The sequence below is a fragment of the Dendrobium catenatum genome, unplaced genomic scaffold (genome assembly GCF_001605985.2).
Source record: "Dendrobium catenatum unplaced genomic scaffold, ASM160598v2 fragScaff_scaffold_178, whole genome shotgun sequence".
NCBI classification, from domain to species: Eukaryota; Viridiplantae; Streptophyta; class Magnoliopsida; order Asparagales; family Orchidaceae; genus Dendrobium; species Dendrobium catenatum.
This window is the reverse complement of record NW_021318640.1, coordinates 156,217-179,765: the sequence shown is the minus strand read 5'-3', so window position 1 is coordinate 179,765 and position 23,549 is coordinate 156,217. Positions and strand designations below refer to the sequence as shown.

The window sequence follows — 23,549 nt, the reverse complement described above, 5'->3', positions numbered from 1 at the left end:
AATGGGAGATGGAGTCTTCCCAGATCTTGGCCTATTAATATTTGTTCCAGAATTTTGGGCATTCCGATTCTGGATACTGATAACTTGATGTGGGTTGGTCCTTCTAAGCCTACTTCTAAGTTTTTCTCTTCCCATTTCTACTCTTCCTTAGACAATGTGGATTGGTATAAGTATGTTTGGCATAAAAAACACGCCATTCGTTTTGCTTGTTATGCCTGGATGGCGATTCTGGGGAAACTTAAGTGTGCTGATTCGTTGATTAGGAGAGGGCTCCAGGTTAATCCTCTTTGTAATTTCTGTTCGGGTCATTCTGAAACACACTCGCACTTATTTTTTGGGTGTGACTTTACTTTTGGAGTTCTCACTAAGCTTCTGCCGGCTACTAATGCCTACTACTTAAGACCAAACCTTTTTCAGGTGTATGATTTTATGTGGAACAATGCTAACTTAGCTGTGTTAGAGAAAAAGTTTGCTTCTCTTGCTATATCATCTATTGTTTATTTCCTTTGGAGAGAAAGAAATCAGAGGAGATTTTCTGACGTGAGAAAGAGCATTAATCAAGTATGTGATGATATTTGTGTAGCGGTTTGTGCCAAGGTTAAAAACTGGAATAATCATGATAGTCTGGATGGAAAATTTGGTGAAACTCTGGCCTTTTTGGGATAATTGGAACTTGTTGTTTGTGCCCTCTGTCGAAAGTTATCTGGACGTGTTTTTTGACGTTTTGGTTTCCCTGCTGCTTCGTGTGGTTGAGAACTGGGTTCTCTATTGGTTCTTTGTTTTGGCAACAATCAATTTTTGTGTTAGAGACCATTTTTGGGTTATTTTTGGCAGCTTGGACGATGATGAGCTATGGACTACACCAAGCACCTCCTCGGATGGTCTATGGGCAACCAGGGCGTGCTATTCTGACTGATTTCGATATGACCATGGCTGTTGGGGACACTGTGAGGGTCCTTGGTTTTTCGGTCGATCGTTTCCCTAATGCCTACTGCTGTTGCTGGGTTTTATACCTAGCATTCGTTTGATTGTTTTTTTGATGTTATTTGATCAAATGGTGTAGTCCTGTATTCTGAGTCCTATTTTCCGCCTTTTATAATTTGTTACTTCCTTTTGTTTTTGGGGATATACTGGTCTTACTTGTAATTGATAGATTTTTGTTGTAATCTTTGATTTTGACATTAATAGAAGGGCTTATGCCCCAAATTTTCCCAAAAAACAGAGAAGATTTGTATTAAACTTTTAATTACCAATCCCGCCGCCCTTTGCTACTCTTCTTCGATTCTCGCTCTTTTCTGGGAAGGTACTGTGCTCAACTCGTGGAAGTGAGAAGAATGGAGAAGATTGAAGAAGTGGTGATTGTTGGCGCAGGAGTTTCAGGCCTGGGCACGGCCCTCGGCCTCCACCGGTGCGTGCTTCTTACATCCATTAATCTCCTTATGTAGATTCCCTTGCTTTACTTTCTCTGTCACTCCTTTTGAACACTAACTAATTCATTAATTCTCTAATCGATCTTTTTGTATTTTGGTTACAGGAAGGGTATAAGAAGCTTGGTGCTAGAGTCGTCGGACTCCCTCAGAGCTGCCGGCTTCGCTATCTTAACCTGGCCCAACGCCTGGAAGGCCCTTGACGTACTGGGCGTGGGCGATTTCCTCCGAGAAACTCATGTCCTTCTTCAAAGGTAGTCTTCAAGAGCTGTTTATTTTTCTTTGATGCTTATTTTTATGCTAAGTCGAATATATATATATATATATATATATATATATAATGTTACAATATTATATACAAAATGTATTAATATGAGCTTGAAACTCTTTGTATATATATATATATATATTTGACCATTTTACTTGGGGGTGGTTTGGCTACAAGTAGGATTTAGTAAATCTTGTAAATCTAAATTTAGTTAATGCTGAAGGTGTTTAATAATGAAAACTATTAAGCATGATAGGTGTTAAGTTTGGTTATAACCGTTATATTATAGTTAAACTGTTTCATTTGTATTTTCATGATTTAGGATTGAAGGAATTTGAAGAAGATGTACAATAATGAGAAGTTATGCAAATTCCGTAAATCTTGCTTCCCTGTGATTTGCTAAATTTGGGATTTAGCTTAAAATGGAAGGAAAATGAGATTTAAGAAGGTAGTAAGCTCAAAATTTGCTTGGCAAGTCTTAGCGTAAATCTTGGCTGCTAAATATTGCAACCAAACCTACCCTTAATGTATCATTTTGAGCATATGCTTTTACGGTGCATGGTCACATTTTTTAGCATTTATTGTTTCTCTTTAATTTATTAATTTTTATGAAGATTTTGCCTTATTTAGTTGATAATAAGCGAAATAAAAACTTTGAAGTTTGTAAAAATCCTCATGAAAAGTTAGTTTATAGAGGTTGATTAGTTCCGATATCGGGGCAAGTCCACATGAATGTTGCTAATGCTTCTATTCATGCTTCCCAAGCTGAGTATCTTTTTATTCAAAATGGGTCTAATGCCCATTTCACCTCCATCGAGACTCATATTATGGCTTCTCAAAAGGATTCCATTATGCTGATCAATCAAAGCTTAATTCTGAGATCCCCATCACTCTATTATTTTTCGTAACTAGTTTTACTAATGGTTTCTCTAAGGATGTTTCAATGCCTCAAGGTGAGGAGAATATATCTATGATTGATCATGTGGCTTTTAATGTAGAGATTCCTATTTTTCTTTGATACTTGATAATCGATCCTCAGCCTCTTCATCAGACTTCGAAAGAGGCTTCACTATGCAAACAATAATTATTGTTCCTACAACAGATAGCATCCTTATTAATAAGACTTTTGATGTTGCTTGGCGCACACAATGTAATCCCTTAGCAATAGACTTCTTTTCCTCATGTTCATGGTATGACACAGACACATCATCAATATTCTCCAATTAATAACCCAAATTCTATTGCGAACACATTTATAGAATTTGTATATGCCTTAATTAGATTTGAGGATGATGTACCAGTTAAGAATGCTGATTTTCATAAGCATCGTGGAAGGAGTAAAAAGAAAAATTACATCAAAAGTTAAAGATTCACAACATTCTTTTCAAAGAAATTTGTCGGTTGTGATTCTTATTAATGGGAGATTCAATATGACTAATCATTCCCATTATTGTGCTTATAGTTATGTCTTCTTTTACGTGCTTTGAATACTCTTTGCTTTTATAACTTCTCTCATTTGGGGCACACTGTATGAATTTTGTGTGCCTCCTTTTGGTCCTTTGACAGTCGCATATTATCTCATCTATACTTTCCTCAATTAATCAAAGCCATGCTTTACCCAAATAAAAAGGCATTAGATAACACTGTTGAAATTTTATTATTATTAAATCGTAATATCTTTGTTGATCATTGGAGCTCATGAAATAAGCAATGAGAAAATTGTCTAAATTCTTACCATCTTTTAACCTCTAGATCCCACGATTCACTTCCTACCCTCTATCCCCCTCCCTAGCCTCATAGCGTGAAGGTCTCTTGACCTTATTATTAGTTTGATAAATTGGCCTTCCTACATTAGTTCTCAATTGGAATTTTGGAGATTCTTTCTGAGGAGAAAGCTCTTTGAATTTTATGTTACCTCATGATTTTGATTATTGGCATGTAAAATGCAGCTTCAAGCTAGGAACACCCAACTACATAATTAAACGGACATCAAGAAGCTTATGAAATTCTTTTATATTTCAAGTTGAATTCAAAAATTCTACTTGGAATAGTTCACGGACACTCTCCATATGTGATGCGGAAGGTTTGATTTCTTTTTTGTGAAGTTTTAGTGTTTTTTTTTTTGGATTTTATAGTAGACTGAAAATTGGTTACGAGAAGAGAACAACAAATAGGGAACTTGAATATGTTTGGTTTGTTCTCCAAAAGTTTGACTTGAACAGCCCCAAATAAATTTAGGGTTATTGAAGAATGGATATGGACCAATGACATGGAGATTTTGATGAAATTTTGGTGGGTTTGAGTTGGTCAATTGCTTGCAAGTTTGAGTCTAGTCCAACAAAATAAAATGATTTGGCCGATCGTAGCAATGGAATTTTGCCTTGGATTTGAGGTATGAAAATGGATTTTGAATTTTCTATGATTGATTACAAACGCAAGAACAAAATTATAGAAGATTGTAATAAATAAAGTGTTGGAAAAATAAAAGTCTACTCACTCAAGTAGAGGGTTCAAGAGGATCATTAAATAATCTTGGGTTGGCCAGCCAACAAGCCACCAATTCTCCTTGGAAATTATCTCCAAAGTGTGTTAAATGACGAAAACAAACTTTTATTTCAGAAAATGGATGATGTAAAACAATACATGCGAAGATGAGTTGCTTAGGGAAATTTGCACACTTAACTGTTCAAGAACAAGTCTCAATAAAACTTATGCCGATTTAAACGCTAAGATAAAATAATAAGGCGATAAAACAAGCTTAGGCTAAATCACATGCGTGGAAGTTAAGATTGCAAACTAATCAATTAATCTAACGTTGCATACATGGATGGTTTCAACAATAAATCCCTATGCTAACAATAAGATTAGTCACTACAGGAGATCCCTCACTCAACTCTTCTAATTAATAGGCTTTAGCGGGGAAGCATTAATGTGATCGCCATGAATCTATTAAGACCACAATTGAGAAGTAACATCGAAGATAAAAGAGTCGGGGGAAGAGTTTACCCAAAAACAAGAGAGTTGCGAGCTCCGGGTAAGTCGTTGGAAGGTTGAAATGAAAGGGGACAGCAGTTCGGCTGGAAAGACAGCATCAGAGAGGTTCATGATCCTCTGGACAGCAATCTTGGCACGTTGGAAAGCTCTGGACAGCAACCCCGCAGTTTCCAGAAAATCTGGACAGCAAATAGAGGCCTTCCGGATGGCGACACAGCATTAGGAACCTGCTGGAACCTTGGGACAGCAGCTGTGGGGCTTCAGGATAGCGAACCGGAGGTTCTAGGAGAGCAGGACAGCAGCTCGTCTTGCCGAAAATTTCCTGGGCAGCAGCTACGAACTTTCAGGACAGCAAGCATGAGGTTTTGGCGAGCAGGACAGCTGTTTGGCCTGTCGAAACCTCATGGACAGCACCCCCGGCTAGGGTGTGGGGAGGAGAATAGGTTAGAAGAAGCGTGGATGAGGTTTAATAAAAAATTTGAAATTACTTTCAGTTTTGAGTGAATTTGGAGGGAAATCCAATTTGAAATTAAGCTCAAATTCCAAATGAGGTCTAGGGGAGTTAATGGGCAATTAATGGGAGCCTATTAAGGGTGGCCGGCGGCATAGAGAGAGAGAGGATCCAATTCAAATCCTGAAATTAATTTCAGGATTTGAGTGAATTTGGAGGGAAAAACTAATTGAAATTTGATTTCAAATTAGCCTGGAATTAATGCATTAAATGAGCATTAAATGGAGAGAGGCCCTAGAAGGGCCGGCGGCATGGAGAGAGGGGAGGAGGGAGATTAGGGATTGGTTATTTACTTTCCAATCGTGTTGATGCCACATAGGATAAAAAATAATAATTCCACATGTCATGAAATTTGGATGGGATCCAATTCAAAAACTTTCCTTTTTTAGACTTTTGCAAATATGGAAAGTTTTGAATATCAAATTTGAATTCAAAATTGCTAGATTCTCCCTTTATTGCAAAACCCAAATTAAGGAGTCATTATGACAATTTGAATGTCATAATGACTTGGGTCATGAGTGTGGCCGGCGGTCCAAAGGAGGGAGGATATGTCGCCTTCGGGTTGAGGTCGGTTTTGATGGTGGTGGTCTTTGACATGGGGAAACTAGGGGGTGAAATGATGTGGAGATGAGGGGATGGAAGGATGCCGGCGATCGGGTGGGTGATGGTCATCTGCTTGGGGAGGTGGAGCTAGGGGAAGACTTGGGTGGATGAAGAGGGGAGAAAGGAGATGAACAAAAATCACGAGTAAGATAGAAGTAATTAACGAACTCACAAAGAGATCGTAAGAACCGCGAACCTTAGACTCTTCCAAAGATTGGCGGGTATTGCAAATTATCCTCCTCGGGCTTCTCCTTTCATGAACTCACTAAGAGATCAACATGAACTCACTAAGAGATCACCAAGAATATAAAATTTTCATTATCAATAATTCATCATCCTTACATGAAGAGGAGAAGGCTTTAAATATCCAACGGAATAAAGAAAATACAAAGACACAATTGCCCTTAAGGCAAACACATGACGAGGCCCTTAAACAAGGGCATAAATGGAAAGAAATATAATAGACTCATAAAACATAAAATAAAATATATCAAATATAATAATAATCAAAAGTAGGATGTCCTCATCAATGGAGCTTTTATACAACTCATACAACTCAAGAGACATCTCTTGGAATTTGATATGTCGTGGAAGTGAAAATAGCAAGTAAAAGAGAAGAAAAATGTAGGAACATCAAGATAGGGCTGATTTTTTTATTATCTCTTCAATAATAAAGCAAAATACAATTGATCCACTATTAGAGAGGTAGATAAACTCTTTGACAAATCTTATATGCCGTTAGGAACTCACAACAACATGAGGAAAATAAAACTTAGCAATAACATAAATTAAACCCATCATAGTCACTTCCCCTTAAATAGCTTTAGAAAATAATAACATAAATAGAATCTTCCTAATCAACATAAACATAATTTAGGAAACCTTCCTAATCAATTGCCAGCATAAAAATCTTCCTAAATCTTTTCTTTCCTTACATAGTGAATATTAACATTCATGGGCCCCACAATGGGGCCAAAACCCCCTCTCTACTACTGCTCTGGTTCCCGTCAAGCGGTTTTGTTGGGTTCAGTTGATTTGGGTTAGCCGGATGGTCGGCTGGTTCCTGCCCTCCTTAAACGTAATAATACGCCCTTCCAAAGATCCACCTTATCCTCAAGGTGAAAAGTAAGAAAGTGGTCTTCACCCTCTTGTACGGCTCCCATGTGACATAATAGTCTGGTATGTTCTTCCATTTTATTAGCGCTTCCTTGATCCCTCCCTTTCCCTATTGTACCCCTTCCAGCTCCAATGGTTCCAACACTACCTCCAAATTCTCTGTCAATGTCATGGGTAACTCTGAACTGATTTTTTATTATCTATTCAAGAATAAAACAAGATACAATTGATATACTATTCAAGAGGTAAATCAGCTCTCCAACAAATCTTATAGATGCCGTTAGGAACTCACAACAACACTAGAAAAATAAAACTCAACAATAGCATAAACTAAATCCAAGACAACTCCCCCTTAAATAGCTCTAGAATATAATAACATAAACAGAACATTTCTAATCAGCATAAACATAATTTAGGAAACCTTCATAAAAAAATTAGGCCTTTTCTAATTAGTCTAAACATAATTTATGAAAACTACCAAATCAATTGACAGCATAAAAACATTCCTAATTATTTTCCTTCCTTATATAGTGAATATTAATTTTTCTGGGCCCTATAAGGGGGGCCGAAACCCCCTCCATGCTGCTACTCTGGTTCCCGTCTAACGGTTTTGCTGTGTTTGTCTGGTTGGCTCCCTCCCTCCTTTGGCGTAACATAATTCAAATTCAAACAGTGAATAGGTGTGGAGGGAGCGCCCTTGCTTGTTTTGACTTAGTCCATATGTAACCACCATCCCAATTCCTCACATGCACAATAGCATGGCCTGCCATAGGCCTACACCATGACTTCAACTTCACACTTAAGCACTACAAAAGCAAAATACCACATCATGAAGTTCAAATACACCTTAAAACATAATAAACATGAAAAATACATAAACAAAACACAAAATGACATAAATGTTTATTGTTTTTTCCCAGCTTAAGCTTTAGATCTGGTCATGGGTCCTTCATGTACTCTTGTTTTTGCTCTAGTGATAGGACCACCTTTATGTGCCACCTCAGATTGTGCAGGTTTCAAGCCCATACCAAAATCCAACTTTTGGATTTTTTAAGTCCTCTAACGATAAACTTTTATAAGATGGTTTGTCCAAATAATATATTATTAGTAAGCTGTAAACTAAGATGATATGCTAACACTACTAAAAATGAAGATGTTATACCAATCAATTTATATATCTACCATTACATCTGAATAAGAATCCAAAGTATTTAATATTTGATTCTCGTAAAATTTGAATTATCTATTAAATCTATTAATTCATTCTCCATAGAACTGTTCTGTAAAGTATATAGATCAAAACCATGATATTTATTTTATAGTGCTTCATTTCATCGGCGGTGTTAATCCTATTCATGTACGTATGACGAGCTTTCATTGAACTTCTCCCGCCAAGTTCAGACTAAATGTGCTCCAATGAGCATTTACCCACCTACGCAGACAAGAACCAAAACATCTGGGGCCTTAAGAAGCAATCATGTTTTGCTTGGCAAGTTCTTTGCTCCCAACTAGATTCTTTTTTTGTGCAGGCTGGCTATCAATTCTGCAACAACAGGAGAAGTCATAGCAGAACGAACGTTTTCAAGAGGAGAACAGCGGTTAGATTCTAAAACATTTAAACAAACATCTATTTATATAAGAGTTTCATGAGAAATTGTAATGATGCAGAACATATATATATATATATTCTTTTTGCAGTTTGAAGCTTGAGGTCCGTTCTTTGAAGAGAAACCTGTTGCTGGAGGCTTTGTCAAAGGATCTGCCGCCTGAAACCATAAGGTTCTCTTCCAAGGTTGTCTACATAGAGGAGGTTGGTAAGTTGAAGCTCTTGCATTTGGCTGATGGTTCTACTCTTAAAACTAAGGTATACATCTCTCTCTCTCTCTCTCTCTCTCTCTCTCTCTCTTAAGATTTTGTTGGCAAACCCATTTTGAACCATTGTAAAGGTTCACTCGATTGGTTGAAGTACAAAAAAAAAAAAGAAGCATGTTTTGAGAAATGATGTGTTTATTAGAATCTATGATTTTGTTGAATGTGGATATTAATCAGTATGAATTTTGAACTCCATAAGCACTTTTAGAACTCCTCAAAAGGGTTGTTTTTATTTTCACACATAAAATAAGTAAAAAAATAAATCATCACTTTCTAAATTGCACTTTAATCTGCAAGCAACCAAATGGACCTTAGAATTCAATCTAAAAACAATTAAGCAATATGTTGAGATTTAGGAGTAATATCTATAATCTAATAATATCTAGTAGCTTGTGCCAATAATTATTTTCTAGCACAAATAAACAAATTACTGAAGCATTAACTAATACAAGTGCACAACAAAATTTATTTTATAACAGTCAGTACAATCTAATTTTACACAAGTTAGAAAATTTTCGCATCAATTAACCAAAATTTTAAGTCCATACGTTGAGGTTTAGAATTTCCTTTGTACTTGTTTGATTTTGTAGAGATCCTTATAGGAGTGGAAAAGTAGTCATACATTGAATTTGACATAAAAGTTGAATTCCTAATGTAGTAGTTATGACTCTTACCTGTTGGCTTAAACTTATGGGTTGATAGGTGTTCATCCAACTAGCATATTGCTCCAAAGTTGTGCCCCTAGTGCTTTATCCTTTTAATAAGTGATATTTGAGCTAGTAGTTCAAGTTGGTTATGGTGGCTTATGTAGTTTTTGGCTCTCATGAGTGTTCACACTTTTGTCATGGCTAAGCAAAGTTAAAATAGAAGGTGATTCTCAATTATACTCTACATGATTAAATAGGCTTTTGATGAATTGACACTGAATAGTTTTAATTTTTTTTTTCTGTTATAGGGTTGTTGCGGGCTATAATATACACGGCGATAGAGTTATAATTTTACGTTTTAGCGTTGCACGGATATCCAGCTCACACTCATAGAACACAAGATTTTTTACTTGAAAAACTCTTGAAAGGGGAAAAACCACGTGGCCTAGCACAGTTGAAAAGATTTTAGTAGAATTTGAGTTGATTACAGTGGGCTGACTCGTCCCTGAGGGCGATCAGATTACAAATGTCAAACGTATGGTTGAAGTCTAGTGTAAAATATGACGTCACTTGGAAGTTGGTGGTCTGGCGGAGTTTAGGGCCTCAAGTGTTGGTCTGACGGAGTTCAGGCCCTTAGGCGGGGATCCGGCGAGGGTGAGGGTCTAAGGCGGTGATCCTGCGAGTGCGAAGGCCTCAAGTGGTTGTCCGGCGAGGGCGAGGGCCTCAGGTGGTGGTCCGGCGAAGGCGAGGGCCTCAGGTGATGGACCGGCGAAGGCGAGGGCCTCAGGTGTTGGTCCGGCGAAGGCGAGGGCCTTAGGTGGTGGTCCGGCGAACTCAGGCGGTGGTTGAGGAGGAGCTTATTCCTTCTCTTTTTTCCCTTCTCTTCTTCTCTTCTTGCTTGGATCTCTTTTCAAGAGAAATGAGGAGTCTATTTATAGATTTCTAGAGTGGCATGGCTCGTAAATAGGTGAGAGATCAAGGGTAAATGGGGAGTGGTTAGATGAACGGCTGATGTTGAATCCCTTGTTCATGGGCCGTTTGATGGATATTTGAACATCTTATTGATGCGGAATTTAGTGATCTTGGGCTCGTTGGATTCGTCTCGTCAAGCCGCTCGATTTGACTATAAGCATGTTATGTTTGGAAGCCGTTTGGTAATCTGAATTGTTGTTCAAAGCTTCCAATAGCACTTCTAACACTTGATTTGGACCCATTTGGGCTTAGATTGAGTTGGATTTGATGTCGTTGGGTTCATATTCTTGAGATGCTCAATTCAAATATAAGTTTGATGAAATTAGAGTTCGGATGATCCCATTTTTAATTTCGGAAGTTTCCAACTTGATTTTGCATCGAGATTCGTGACCGGTCAAGATAAATTTTTGATGAAGTATCAAGGGTGATGATAGCCATTGATGATTCCTATGTAAGAAGGAGATTGTTGAGATTCTAATAGGAATAAAGAATAATAACATATATTGCAAGTGAAATAAAAGGCGACTAATTAAAATGAGTTCTTAATATAGTAGTAGTGACCCTTACCTTATTTTAGCTTTACTAGTGCTTATCTACTATTATATTAAGCCCAACTAAGATGCCTTATTTTCACACTGCTAACAAGTAGTATTAGATGACTAGGATCAAATATTTCTTATTGTTTGTGCTCGCATGAATTGTGACAACTTTTGTAATGGTAGAGCAATATTCAAGAACGGATGTCTCACAAGTGTGCTCTAGCTGGTTGTGTTGGTTCTTGATGCATGCCACTTGATTTGTTATAAGGTTTTTATTTGAGTGAAAGTGATAGTTGTTGATGACTCTCATGTAATGGGGAATTTTTTAGGTCCAAACTTGTTTAAAAATAAGCCATACATTGGAATAGAGAAATAAATTTTGAGCTTCTAATATAATAGTAGTGATCTTTGTCCAGTAGTTTAATCTCTTAGATTGATGGGTGTCCATGTACTATATTAATCTCAACTTCGGCCCCCAAAGTTTCACCACTCTAACAACTAGTTTAAGAGTTAATGATTTGATTGAGATTGAGAGATTCATGTTATTATTAGCCATCAAGTGGCTTGATTACTTATTTTATGGTTGAGCAAAGTTCGAGGACAATTAATTCTTATGTGCACTCATAGACGAGAATGTGTTCTTGATGTATGATAAGATTGGTGTTAAATAACTTTATTTGACATAGTGATAGCTAGTGTTGATGATTATTAGGTGAGGGGAATGAGAGTGAAAAATAGCACAAAAAAGTGAAACATGAGGGAGTTAATAATATAATAATAGTGTCCCTTATCAATTTGGCTTAACCTTTTGTGTTGTGCCAAGTGTTCTATCCTTATAGGCTATTTTTGTGTTTCTGATTTCTTTTTAATCAATGGCTCCTTCCTCTTTTTTTATAGAAAACCTCATATTTGTCATGGTTTATAGCATGTGCGAAGTGATTATTGTTGCTTTAGAGCTAGATATAAGCAATCATTCTTCTTTGAAGATACGTTGTACTCTCATTGATGTGTATATTTGGAGTGCAGTGTAGTTATGAAGGCTATTGGTGTAGACTATTTACTTAAGATTAAAGGAATTGCTACGGTATATTGCTATTAGTGAAGAGGATCTCTCGCTGATCTTTAGATCTTGAGCATGGTGAATTGTAGCTCTTTTTTTTGCTCACAATCTTGGATGAGTAGCAGTTGAAACGAGAGAAATAAAGGGTGTGACAACAGACGGAGGAGACGGTGAGGAAGATAACAAAATAGGGTATATTGGCCATTTTCTTCTTGAAAATGCTCAAATACATCATGTGTAGGTGACATGATTGTGACTAATGAAACAAAAATGACCCTAGAGATCTAAATGAAATGTTTTGAAAAACGTGAATAAACTAAAAAGATGGCCTATGCCCAATCGATAGGCCACTGCACCAAGGCATTCCACAACCAAATAAGGTCCGAATTATCATGAGGACAATTTCTCATTCCTCCTCGCTGGTGCTTTCTACCTATAGGGCCTCAGCTTTAAATAAACTTTGTAACTTGGTTCGAAGTGTATTTCTCTCCTCTGCTCATTCACCTTTCTTTTCATAATATATTGGGCTCTCAATAAATATTCCTTGAGCTCAAATAATACCCTATCCCTTTCCTCTAAATACCGGTCTACACTTAATACTAATGTATGTTGTGTCCATAATGAATTAAATGAGGTGGGTCTCTCCCATAGAGAATCTTGAAGGGGGTGGTATGTGCTGCGGAATGGTACGAGTTGTTGCACCAATATTTAGCCTAAGAAATCCACTTTGTCTAACTCTTTGGCATATCTAATATGAGGCATCTCATATAGGTATCTACACTTTTGTTGACTATCTTTGCTCGCCATCTATCTGGGGATAGTATGTCGTGCTTCTATTCAGTATTGTTCTCTATAAATGAAACAACTCTTTCCATAAATGACTAAAGAACACATTCTCTCTGTCTGACATCATGGATTTTGGAAATCCATGCAAACGTACCATCTATATTATGAAAGTAGTGGTCACAGAAACCACAGTGTAAGGATGCTTCAAAGGAATTAAGTGTGCATATATGCTGAAATGATCCACTACTGCTAGTATCACCGAAAACCCCTCCAAACGAGGCAACCCTTTGATGAAATCCATCGTAACTTCCTCCCACGCCCTCTCTGGCAGAGCTAGAGGCTAACTATACTGGCATTATGGCTAAGTACTTGTGCATCTAGCACACATTACTTCTCTCTATCCAGTCCTCCATATTGCGGTGCATCCCCACCTAGTTTCTCTAATAGGCAGTTGTAAGTTTTCTGAGCTCCTGAATGTCCTCCCACTACATGCGATGAAACTCCTACAATAGCTTGGGGATGTATACCGACCCCCTCGATAAAACGAATTACCCCTGATGTAGCAGTTTGGACACCCCTCAGTGTGTACCCGAGATGACTGGCCGGCTGCTGCAACAAATTGGCTCTGATCTTTCTCAGACCCTCATCCTATTCACTCTCATGTTTGAGGGCTTCCCAATCTAGGACCATAGGTACTGATAGAGCTGTCAATTTTGGCTCGTCCGTCTTCCGTGATAGTGCATCTGCGGCCTTGTTATCCAGTCCCGGGTGATACTAAATCTCGAAATCATATCCTAACAACTTGGACAACCACCTTTGATGTTCCTCAGTCACCATCCTCTGCTCCAATATAAACTTTAGACTCCTTTAGTTTGTCCTGATGACAAAATGTCGCTCCAACAAATAAGGTCACCACTTTTGGATGGCTAAGACAATCGCCATTAATTCTCGCTCATAAACAAACCTGAGCCTTACCCTGGCAGTTAGCACCTGGTTGAAATAAGAAATAGGCTTATGATCCTGCATGAGCACCACCCACCCCTAGTCCGTATCCTGATGCATCTATCTCCACCACAAATGGCATGCTGAAGTTTGGAAGCTAACATTGGCACACTAGTCATGACTTTCTTCAGCTACTCAAAGGCTTATGTCATTGCTCCCCCCTAATTAAAGCTATCCTTCTTCAGCTGCTCAGTCAGTGGCCATGCTATAGTGCTATACTCTCACACAAATTTTTGATAGAATCCGGTGAGGTCTAAGAACCCTCTTAATGCCTTCAAGTTCTTAGGTAAAGGCCAATCCATTATAACCTCATTCTTGGTCTGGTTTGCTGCTACCCCTGCTCTACTCACCACATGCCCTAAGTACTCCACCTATGATTGCGCAAAAGAATATTTCTTAAAGTTGGCATACAGCTGGTGCTCCCTCAAATTCTCTAGTACAGTCCTTAGGTGACCCACATGCTCTGCCTCTATACGACTGTAGATCAAGATGTCATCAAAAAATATCAAGACGAACCTTCTAAGGTAGGGTTAGAAAACTCAGTTCAGTAGGGACTGAAAAAGTGATTGTGGCATTATTAAGGCTGAAAAGCATCACCAAGAATTCATAGTGACCTTCATGAGTCCTAAAAGCTGTCTTATGTACATCCCCAGTCTTTATTCTGACCTAGTGGTACCCTAACTTCATGTCAATCTTGGAAAAATGACTTCTCCAAATAGCTCATCGATTATAAGGACCTTTTCAATGCCATGTAATCCACAAAAAACCTCCAATTTCCATCCTTCTTTCTCACTAGTAACACGGGGCTGAAAAAAGGACTCACATTGGGCCTAATCATTCCCGCATCAAGCATCTCTCTGATGAGCTTCTCAATCACATCTTTCTGAATCTGAGGATATCGATATGGTCTGACACTGATAAGAGACGCTCCCTCCTTCAAGGTTATGTCGTGCTCGTGCTCTCGGGGTGGCAGTAACCCATTAGGCTGTTGAAAGACCTCAGAAAACTATTGCATAACCAATTGTACACAATTAGGGACCTCGACTTGCTTTGAGTCTTAGACCTCATCCAATCTCTGCAGCTCCACTAAGTAGTCTAGCCCTGCTTCCTGTATCGCCTTTACCATGGTCTTGAGTGAAACCATGGTTCTGCACAGGCTGACATCTCCTCATAGCACCACCTTATCCCCCTCCATCTGAATCTCCTTCATTAGAGATTTTCAATCTACTTTCGTCTTCTCGAACGTTTACAACCACTTTATCCCTAGGATCACATCAGTACTCCCCAAATCCAAGGGAAGAAAATCCTCCACTATCTGCATGCCCGGGAGTGTCAGCACCACCTTCATGCAAATCCCCCTACTTCTCTCCACCTTTCTTGTTCCCATCATAACTTCAAAGCTCCCTATGCCCACTAACTTCGATCCCAACTGGTCCACAACCCGACTTCAGACGAAGTTATGTGTAGCCTCGCTATCCACCAAGACCGCCACTGACTACTCCCCGATTTGTCTCCTCATCTTTATGGTGTGATTTAGAGTAAATCCCACCACATAATTTATGGGCACTTCTGCCACATCAAGGTGTAGGTACTATTTTCCTTTTGAAAGTTCTTGGAGGTTATTAAACCTTAAGGAACTAGCCCGAGACATACTAATACGAAAATGATACTATCACTTGATGTGGAAGCTAGTACACTGATCAAAAGTTACAAAGATAGTGATAATAATCTAATCAATACCATATAATATCAATTACAGATTTTCAACCAAGCAGTTATAACAGAAAATAAAATGCAAAAAAATAAACTGCAGAAAATAAAATCAGAAAGAACACACCATCTTTTATAGTTGTTCGGTCAAACAATGACCTACGTCCACTCCCCGGAGTCACACGCTCTGTATATTGCACTATCAATATAGTGTCACTCCTTTATCCCCCACAACCAGGCGAAGAAGCCCTTACAAACTCTTTTCCACTAACCCGGTACGACAGAGGACCATACTCCTTTCACAGGCAGGGAACCTTGACTCATTTTCACCCTTCTGGTAAGGCAAAGAGCCTGGACTCCTTTTCACCCTCCTAGTGAGGCAGAGAACCTTGAATCACTTTCACCTTCCTCAGTGCAACGGAGTAGCCGGGATGTTCTTCTTCCCAAAACTTCCCTCAAGACAAACCTTGAATCGATGGTATTACGATGCATGCTTATAGGGGCAACCGTGTGAAACGCCCTCCACACTCCCTTGAAACCCACAAGGATCTTCTCCCTCTCAAACTCCACCCTTTCCTCTCTCCCTTTCAAAGCTCTACCTTCAAGTTTTCTCCAAAAGAATGAAGACTCAATGCATGCCAAAGACACTTACTATATTTTATGAGAAATATTAAATAGAGGGCTTCAAAAAACCCTAAAAAATAATTCAGCCGTCAAAGATCATACAGTAAATCCAGTATGATGTTTGGAATTTGACCTGTTAGTATTGTACGATCACCAATTAGTATAGTACAAACAGTTCAAATTGCTTGTTGGTGTTTTACAATCATCAGTATGAATGACCAATCATATAGTAAAATTAGTTCAACTGAAATGCAGTTCCTACAAGATGAATCATGGGACGATCAAAATCGTCTCTGTTGATTGTACAGTATGATCCAGTTCGTTCAATACAATCAAAATATTAAAATTAAGTATATTCGATTGACTAATCACAGGATTAAATTAAACAATATTTTAAACATCGTACAGTACGTTATAACAACTTTTTAAATTCAAATTTTTACCTAATTTAATGGACGACAGGCTTTCTAATTATAATAGATCGTACAGTACTTATATTTCAAAAATATTTTTCCCAGAAAAAATAAAATACTTTTATTAATTTCTGTAACACCAAATCGTACAGTACGATCCATATCGTACAGTACGATGTAAAAATAATTAAAATATCTAAAATCATTTTTTCCTCTCCTTGTGTGTGTGTGCACGATCACCAGGCTAACATATTTCATTATAGGACTTGACTCAAGAAATTAAAAATAAATAAATAAAAATTACATACTCATTTAACATAACTTATTATACCCAATCTTGAGTCCTGAATCCTCAAAGAACGGTGCATGGTGTACCTGCAATCTTTGTCAACAGTCAACACACAAACAAATATGCACTACAAATATTATGAGAAATAAAGATGTAATCATTAATCAATAATATTTGTTATCATCAAAATCATAAACTCGGAAGCTCGAGTTGCAACACCTTCTGCTTCCTCAACAAAGTCTTCACTGCCAGTCTCTTCCTTCTCATAAACTACAAAGACCTGGAGTGTTCGGTCCTTGCACCGATGGCCTGGTGCATAATTCTCATCACAACAAAAACACAGACCTTTCGCTCTCTTATCCTATACCTCCACCCCTGTGAGGCACTTGAAGTATGCCCCGGAACGAACTCCCCACTCTTCTCCCCTGATGTCGCTCGCAAAAATGATATCGTCTGGGTCCTTGGTGTCAATGAAGTTGAGGTACTTCTATAAGAGCCTCATGCAACCCCTCTCTTACTGCTTCTCTCCATCTGCCTTCGATCCTTTATCATCTGTGCTAGCTCCATCGTCTCTTTCAGCTCCCTCGACCTCATCAATCGAAGGTCCGCTCGTATGTCGGGTTTGAGGCCCTTCATGAAATTTTCCTCCAACGCTGCCTCCGAAATTCCCCTCAGCCTCCCTGACAACAACTCAAATCTCTCCTTGTACTCAATGACAGTCCTATCCTAATTCATGGCAAAGAATTGCTCGTGTAGGTTTCTTTCCCGAATGGCTCGAAAACGTTCCAGCAAGTAATCCTTAAACTCTTCCCATGAACGGATCGGATATCTAGGCTCTTTCCACTGGAACTAAGTGAGGGCTTTCCCTTTCATACATAACCTTGCGGTTGCAATCTTCTCCTCCTCTCTCAACTCATTCACCACAAAATATCTCTCCACTTGGTATACCCACCCATGAGCATCATCACCTTCGAACATCGGCATCTTCAGCTTCCTCACATTTGGTTCTCCACCCCAACTTCCTCTTCCGCCACTGGTTCCCCCCGTGTAACGAGGGTGGCAGTCCCTCCTTTTGTTCCATTCGTCTCCCATGATCTGATCCCCTTGGCGCAGTTCATCCACCTCTTTCCTCACTAAATTGGCCCAGCTCTCCTGTTGGGTCCACTTCAGAGGGAACCGGGCGGAAGTCCTTCACCCTTTCTGGGCATATTTAATTCAACATTACTTTGAACTATATCTCATTGAAATGAAACAAATAATCGTATAAAGAGAAATGAGAGTATCTTGTTTAGTCTCTCTCATCTTAAATACTAACATTACATTGATATAAAAATATTAGTTATAGCCTTTACTGGCATGCTTAAGCTTTTGGCTTTCTTTGAATATAAATTTAATTAGTAATTAATCCATTAGATGTTATTTTAATCATTGTTATTTGATCCGTATTTCCTGAATATTCTGAGGATTCGTTTAAAATCGATGTTTTATGGAGTAAACCAGATCATCATTTAATAAGATTATTTTCTAAAGATTGTATGAGCTATACTTGTTTAGTAAAATAACTTTGCTTATTATTGTGTTATGATAAAATAATCTTAGCAAAGATATAATTAATTAAAACAATGCATTTATTTTTTAAATAGAATAGATAGATAAATTTTATCAAAACTATTTTTTTGTGAAATCTTCTGTATCACCATTCAAAAGAAAAGCTCTTTTTCTGCTTTGTTTCTTTAAATAAAATATCTTAAAACTGTTTTTGTTATTCAGAAATAAAAATAGGCGACAAAATAACATTAAGGATATGACCCTAGTTAAGTTTCATATAGTAAGAAAGCTGTCCTACACGAAGCCTAAATCACATGCAGCAAAGAGTATTGCCAAAAAGACCCTAAGAAGTTCCACGCCCCTATTTGGTGTTAAAAAGTGGGTTTAAAAATCATTCTTCTTTCTGTTACATATGCATTCACAGGTATTGATAGGCTGTGATGGGGTGAATTCAGTGGTGGCCAAATGGCTGGGACTCAGACCACTATTGTTCTCTGGTCGCTCAGCTTCCAGAGGCATCTTAAACGCTTCTCAATCGTCGATCTCAAGGCGCCGCCTCATAGAATACTTCTTCGGAGAAGGATTTCGAGCCGGTATAAGTCACTGCGACGAGGACACTATCTACTGGTTCTTCACTTGGTCTCCTTCCAATCAAGGTAACCAAAGTATTTTTTTTTTCTTATGTACATTTTGTAGGAAAAAAAGAAGAAAACACTTCAGTTTTTTATCAAAACAACCCCTTCTTCATAACTTCTAGAAAATTGAGCAAAAAGAAGCCTAATGCTTATGTCATTTAATATAAAAAATCACTTCATTTTCCTCTCAGCTGAGAAAGAAGCAGAAGAAAATCCTCAGAAAATGAGAGAGCTGATGCTAAGCAAGCTAAAGAGCTCAAAGATGCCCAAAGACGTGATTGAAATAATTGAGAATAGTGATCTGAGCAATGGATTGGTCTCTGCTCCTTTGAGGTTCCGCTGGCCATTTGATTTGCTATGGGGTAATATCTTCAAGGAAAATGTTTGCGTTGCAGGCGATGCTTTTCATCCCATGACTCCTGATCTTGGCCAAGGAGGTTGCTCTGCTCTTGAAGATGCTGTTGCGCTTGCTCGATGCTTGGGTGAAGCACTTGCAGGTTAGGTTAACTATATGGAGTTGATTTCATGCTGGTTTTGTTTCTCTGATTAACAATATTTTTTATTTTTTTGCATAGACTTTAATATGAAAAAGAAGAAATCGACAGAACAATTTGATTCAAAACTGACTAATTGTGGATTCTGAACCTATTACAGATTAATGTTTAATTAAATATATAGAAATATATTATACATATAAGATATGTCATATACATCATTGATTTTATGTACGGTGGATTTATATGCATATCATTGACTTCATATGTATTTATATGACTCCTAAATATAGTATGAGTATCATAAGCTCTAAATCATCTAAAACATATAATTAACATTAACTTATAAATTATGTTTTTTTCTTGTCTAAATTTTGATGTGATGAGACTAACACGCTATATATCTAAATAGAGAAAATGATCAAAATGGTATCTTGATTCTTTAGGAATAACCAAAATGGTCCCCAACTAAGTTAAGAGATCATTTTGGTCCCTTGACTTTTTAAAATGAGACCATTTTGATCCCACCGTTAAAAATTAATTGAAAAAAAGTTAAACGTGGGATGGATGAAGGATGGCGGAAGACTATATTTGGAATAAAAAAAATTGCGTGAAATCAAAATCTATGAACCGAGCAGCGTTGCGTCGAAACTCCACCGACAAAAACATCTTTCAGCTTCGAAGCCCTAGTAGCTTCAACCCCCTGCCTAGAACCCTCAACAGCTTTGAACCCCGACTACAAACCCTCTCACAGCCTCGACCCTCTGCTTCGAACCCTCAATATCTTCGAACCCCGACTTCAAACCCCTAGCAGCATCGAACTAGTAGCAACGTCAAACCTTAGCGTCGAATCCTACGGACAAACCCTAGGGACATCTAACCCTCAGTGTCGAACTGATCCAATGAGTGCATGTTGATATGTTGCTCGCTATTTTATTTTGCCATATATTTTTATTATTATTGATCTATTTTAATTATTTATATAAATAAAGAAATTTTGTTAGTAGTTATATTTGAATTGGAAGAATATTTGTTTTCATTTCTGTTTTGTGGTTGCTATCCAAATTTTATATTTTGTAGATTCATTAGAGTCTAATTCTTTGCATATTTGCTTGAAAATAATATATAATAAATAGCTAAACTAAAAATAATGGCCAAATTAACCTTCATTTTAACACCATTAAATCTTAACTTAATTGGTAGGACTAAAATGATCTCATTTTAAAGAGTTGAGAGATCAAAATGATCCCTTAACTTAGTTGGGGACTATTCTGACCCTTCCTGAAGAGTCAATGAATCATTTATGACCTATTCTCTATCTAAATATATATAAATTTAGTGATAGCTATATAAATCTCATGTTTATTTTAAGTTCCTGAGCTGAATTAAATTTCAAGCAATCCTTGAGCTCTTTTAAAATTCTGATTTTCTTGGCAGGAGATGGAAACAAGACAGAGGAAAAAGAGTTTGAGAAAGTTGAGAAGGGATTGAAGAAGTATGCTGAAGCGAGGAAATGGAGAAGCTTTGTTTTGATTTCTGCTTCTTATTTGATTGGTCAGCTAGAGGAGAGGAACGGCTTTCTCATCAGATTCTTAAGGGAAAAGCTTCTTTCTGGATTCATATCTTGGATACAGCTCAAACTTACTGAGTTTGATTGTGGGAGTCTTTAGGAGTTCATGAAACTGTTTATATTGTTCATCAATTTGTATTATTTAAATATATAAAATTTTAAATAATGGCTTCTCAATTTCTTCAGGATGAATAATATTCCATGGAGAGAAAACAAGCTTCCTATGCATTACTTCCTATTAGGTTGTCTAGCTACTATAGTGATATTTGAAATAAAGTTCTTAGTGCAAGAAGAGTTTCTTGCATGAGAAAAGTTATGTAAGACTTGATGAAATATCGTTGGGACGTGATGTGTGAAGGTTGATGAAGAAGAATATATGATTGCTTTTGATTGTGCTGGATATCCTTGGTATTACTCTTTAGAAACGGTAAAGATAAAAGAGCTTAGTTTGAGAGAGAAGGTTTTATGGGATATTTTTTTTACTATATTTTAAGTAATTTTTTAAATAGTAAAAATTGTTTTAAATAAAATCTAAGTGTTACTACTTAATAGTTATGGCTCATAAGATGTGATTCCTTTGGTATGATGTGATCGTGGTTGTGTATCGGGTGATCTGGTGTTTTTTTATTCGTCTTCGGGCTGTTTGGTGTCCGCACAGAATAATTTCTCCTTTTTTACGTGAAATTATTATGTGGATATGGATGACGTGCGGAGGTGAATCAGAACACGTCACCTGTTTTGCTGTGTATTGAGGTTGTGTTCTAGGTGATGTGGTGCGTTTTGATTCGCCTCTGGACGGTCCGATGTTCATACATAATAATTTCTCCTTTTTTACGTGAAATTATTATGTGCAGTTAAGGACATTGTTTGGAGGTGAATTAAAATGTGTCACATCATCCATTTGCTATGTATAAATGGGTGTGTGCTGTTGTGTATCGGGTGACATGACGTATTCTGATTTGCCTTCGGACGGTCCGGTGTTCGCACATAACATTTTTTTCCTTTTTTTACGTGAAATTATTTTGTGTGGATACGGACGCCGTCTAAAGGTGAATTAGAACGCGTTACGTCACCCGTTTGTTGTGTACTGGATGATGTGGCGGGTTCTAATTCGCCTCCGGACAATCCAATGTTGGCACATAATAATTTCTCCCTTGTTACTTGAAATTATTTTGTGGATATAGATGCTGTTGGGAGGCGAATAAGAATACCTTACGTGCCCACATCACCTTTTTACTACTAGTTTTCTTGCACGTGCATTAAATGCACGTGATTAAAAATTTTAAAAAAAATTCATGTAATGAAAATTTAATAACATTATCATTTTTAAAAAATAAATTATATTTATTTTCATAGGTAATTATAATTACTACTTACTTTAATCAAGAATTAGATATTTTTGTTAAAATTGTAGTAGAGAAAAAAATATTAATTTTGTTTTACAATTCAATATTGAAAAATACATTGTTTATGTTTATAGAACTAATTATACAATAAAATCAATCATTTAATATTTAGAAGGGAAGTTCAAATTTTTATTATAAATATGATATTATAACATTGTATTGATATATTAAATTAAAATGATAAAAGATATGAGATTTCATCTTAATGTGATTCAAAAAGCACAATTTCACAAAATTAAATGTATTTGAAGAAATCATTTATTTTTAAGAATCATGTTGGTGTTATGATGAGCACACGTGAGTTATAATTGATAGTTAATAAAAGTATGAACTGAAAACATATAATCACGACCTGAACTTTATTAATATAACAGTACACAACCCATACAGACAAGAATTGTATTAAATTTTTATTCGATAGGAGCCATGAGTTTATAAAAGGATGAGCTGGGAATATATCAACACAACCAAAACTTCATTAATATAGCTTTTTTATTCGTCTTCGGGCTGTTTGGTGTCCGCACAGAATAATTTCTCCTTTTTTACGTGAAATTATTATGTGGATATGGATGCCGTGCGGAAGTGAATCAAAACACGTCACCTGTTTTGCTGTGTATTGAGGTTGTGTAGTAGGTGATGTGGTGTGTTTTGATACGCCTTTGGATGGTCCGATGTTCATACATAATAATTTCTCCTTTTTACGTGAAATTATTATGTGCAGATAAGGACATTGTCTGGAGGCGAATCAAATTGTGTCACGTTATCCATTTGCTATGTATAACGACTGTGTGCTACTATGTATCAGGTGATGTGATGTATTCTGATTTGCCTTCGTATGGTCCAGTGTTCGCACATAACATTTTTTTCCTTTTTTACGTGAAATTATTTTGTGTGGATAAGGATGCCGTCTAGAGGTGAATTAGAACGCGCTACGTCACCCTTTTGTTGTGTACCGCAACAGGGTACTAGATGATGTGGCGCGTTCTAATTCGCCTCCGGACAATCCAATGTTCATACATAATAATTTCTCCTTTGTTACGTGAAATTATTCTTTGTGGATACG

General features: G+C 37.3%; 1 protein-coding gene across 1 annotated transcript; it reads left to right on the top strand.

Annotated features, from left to right (window-relative positions):
• The first annotated feature begins 1,231 nt into the window (after nucleotides 1-1,231).
• On the top strand, nucleotides 1,232-21,482 carry LOC110112184 (monooxygenase 2). The gene is made up of 7 exons (XM_020844314.2): nucleotides 1,232-1,408; nucleotides 1,535-1,681; nucleotides 8,449-8,517; nucleotides 8,618-8,783; nucleotides 18,806-19,037; nucleotides 19,208-19,513; nucleotides 20,948-21,482. Exons 1-7 carry the CDS (start codon nucleotides 1,335-1,337, stop codon nucleotides 21,178-21,180), a joined length of 1,227 nt encoding a protein of 408 aa, XP_020699973.1. The 5' UTR covers nucleotides 1,232-1,334; the 3' UTR covers nucleotides 21,181-21,482.
• The last annotated feature ends 2,067 nt before the right edge of the window (nucleotides 21,483-23,549 follow it).

Coding starts and splice junctions, on each gene's coding strand:
- LOC110112184 (XM_020844314.2), top strand. CDS start 1,335: ATGGAGAAGATTGAAGAAGTGGTGATTGTTGGCGCAGGAGTTTCAGGC. Junction 1,409..1,534: donor ACGGCCCTCGGCCTCCACCG/GTGCGTGCTTCT, acceptor TTTTGGTTACAG/GAAGGGTATAAGAAGCTTGG. Junction 8,518..8,617: donor TTTTCAAGAGGAGAACAGCG/GTTAGATTCTAA, acceptor TTCTTTTTGCAG/TTTGAAGCTTGAGGTCCGTT.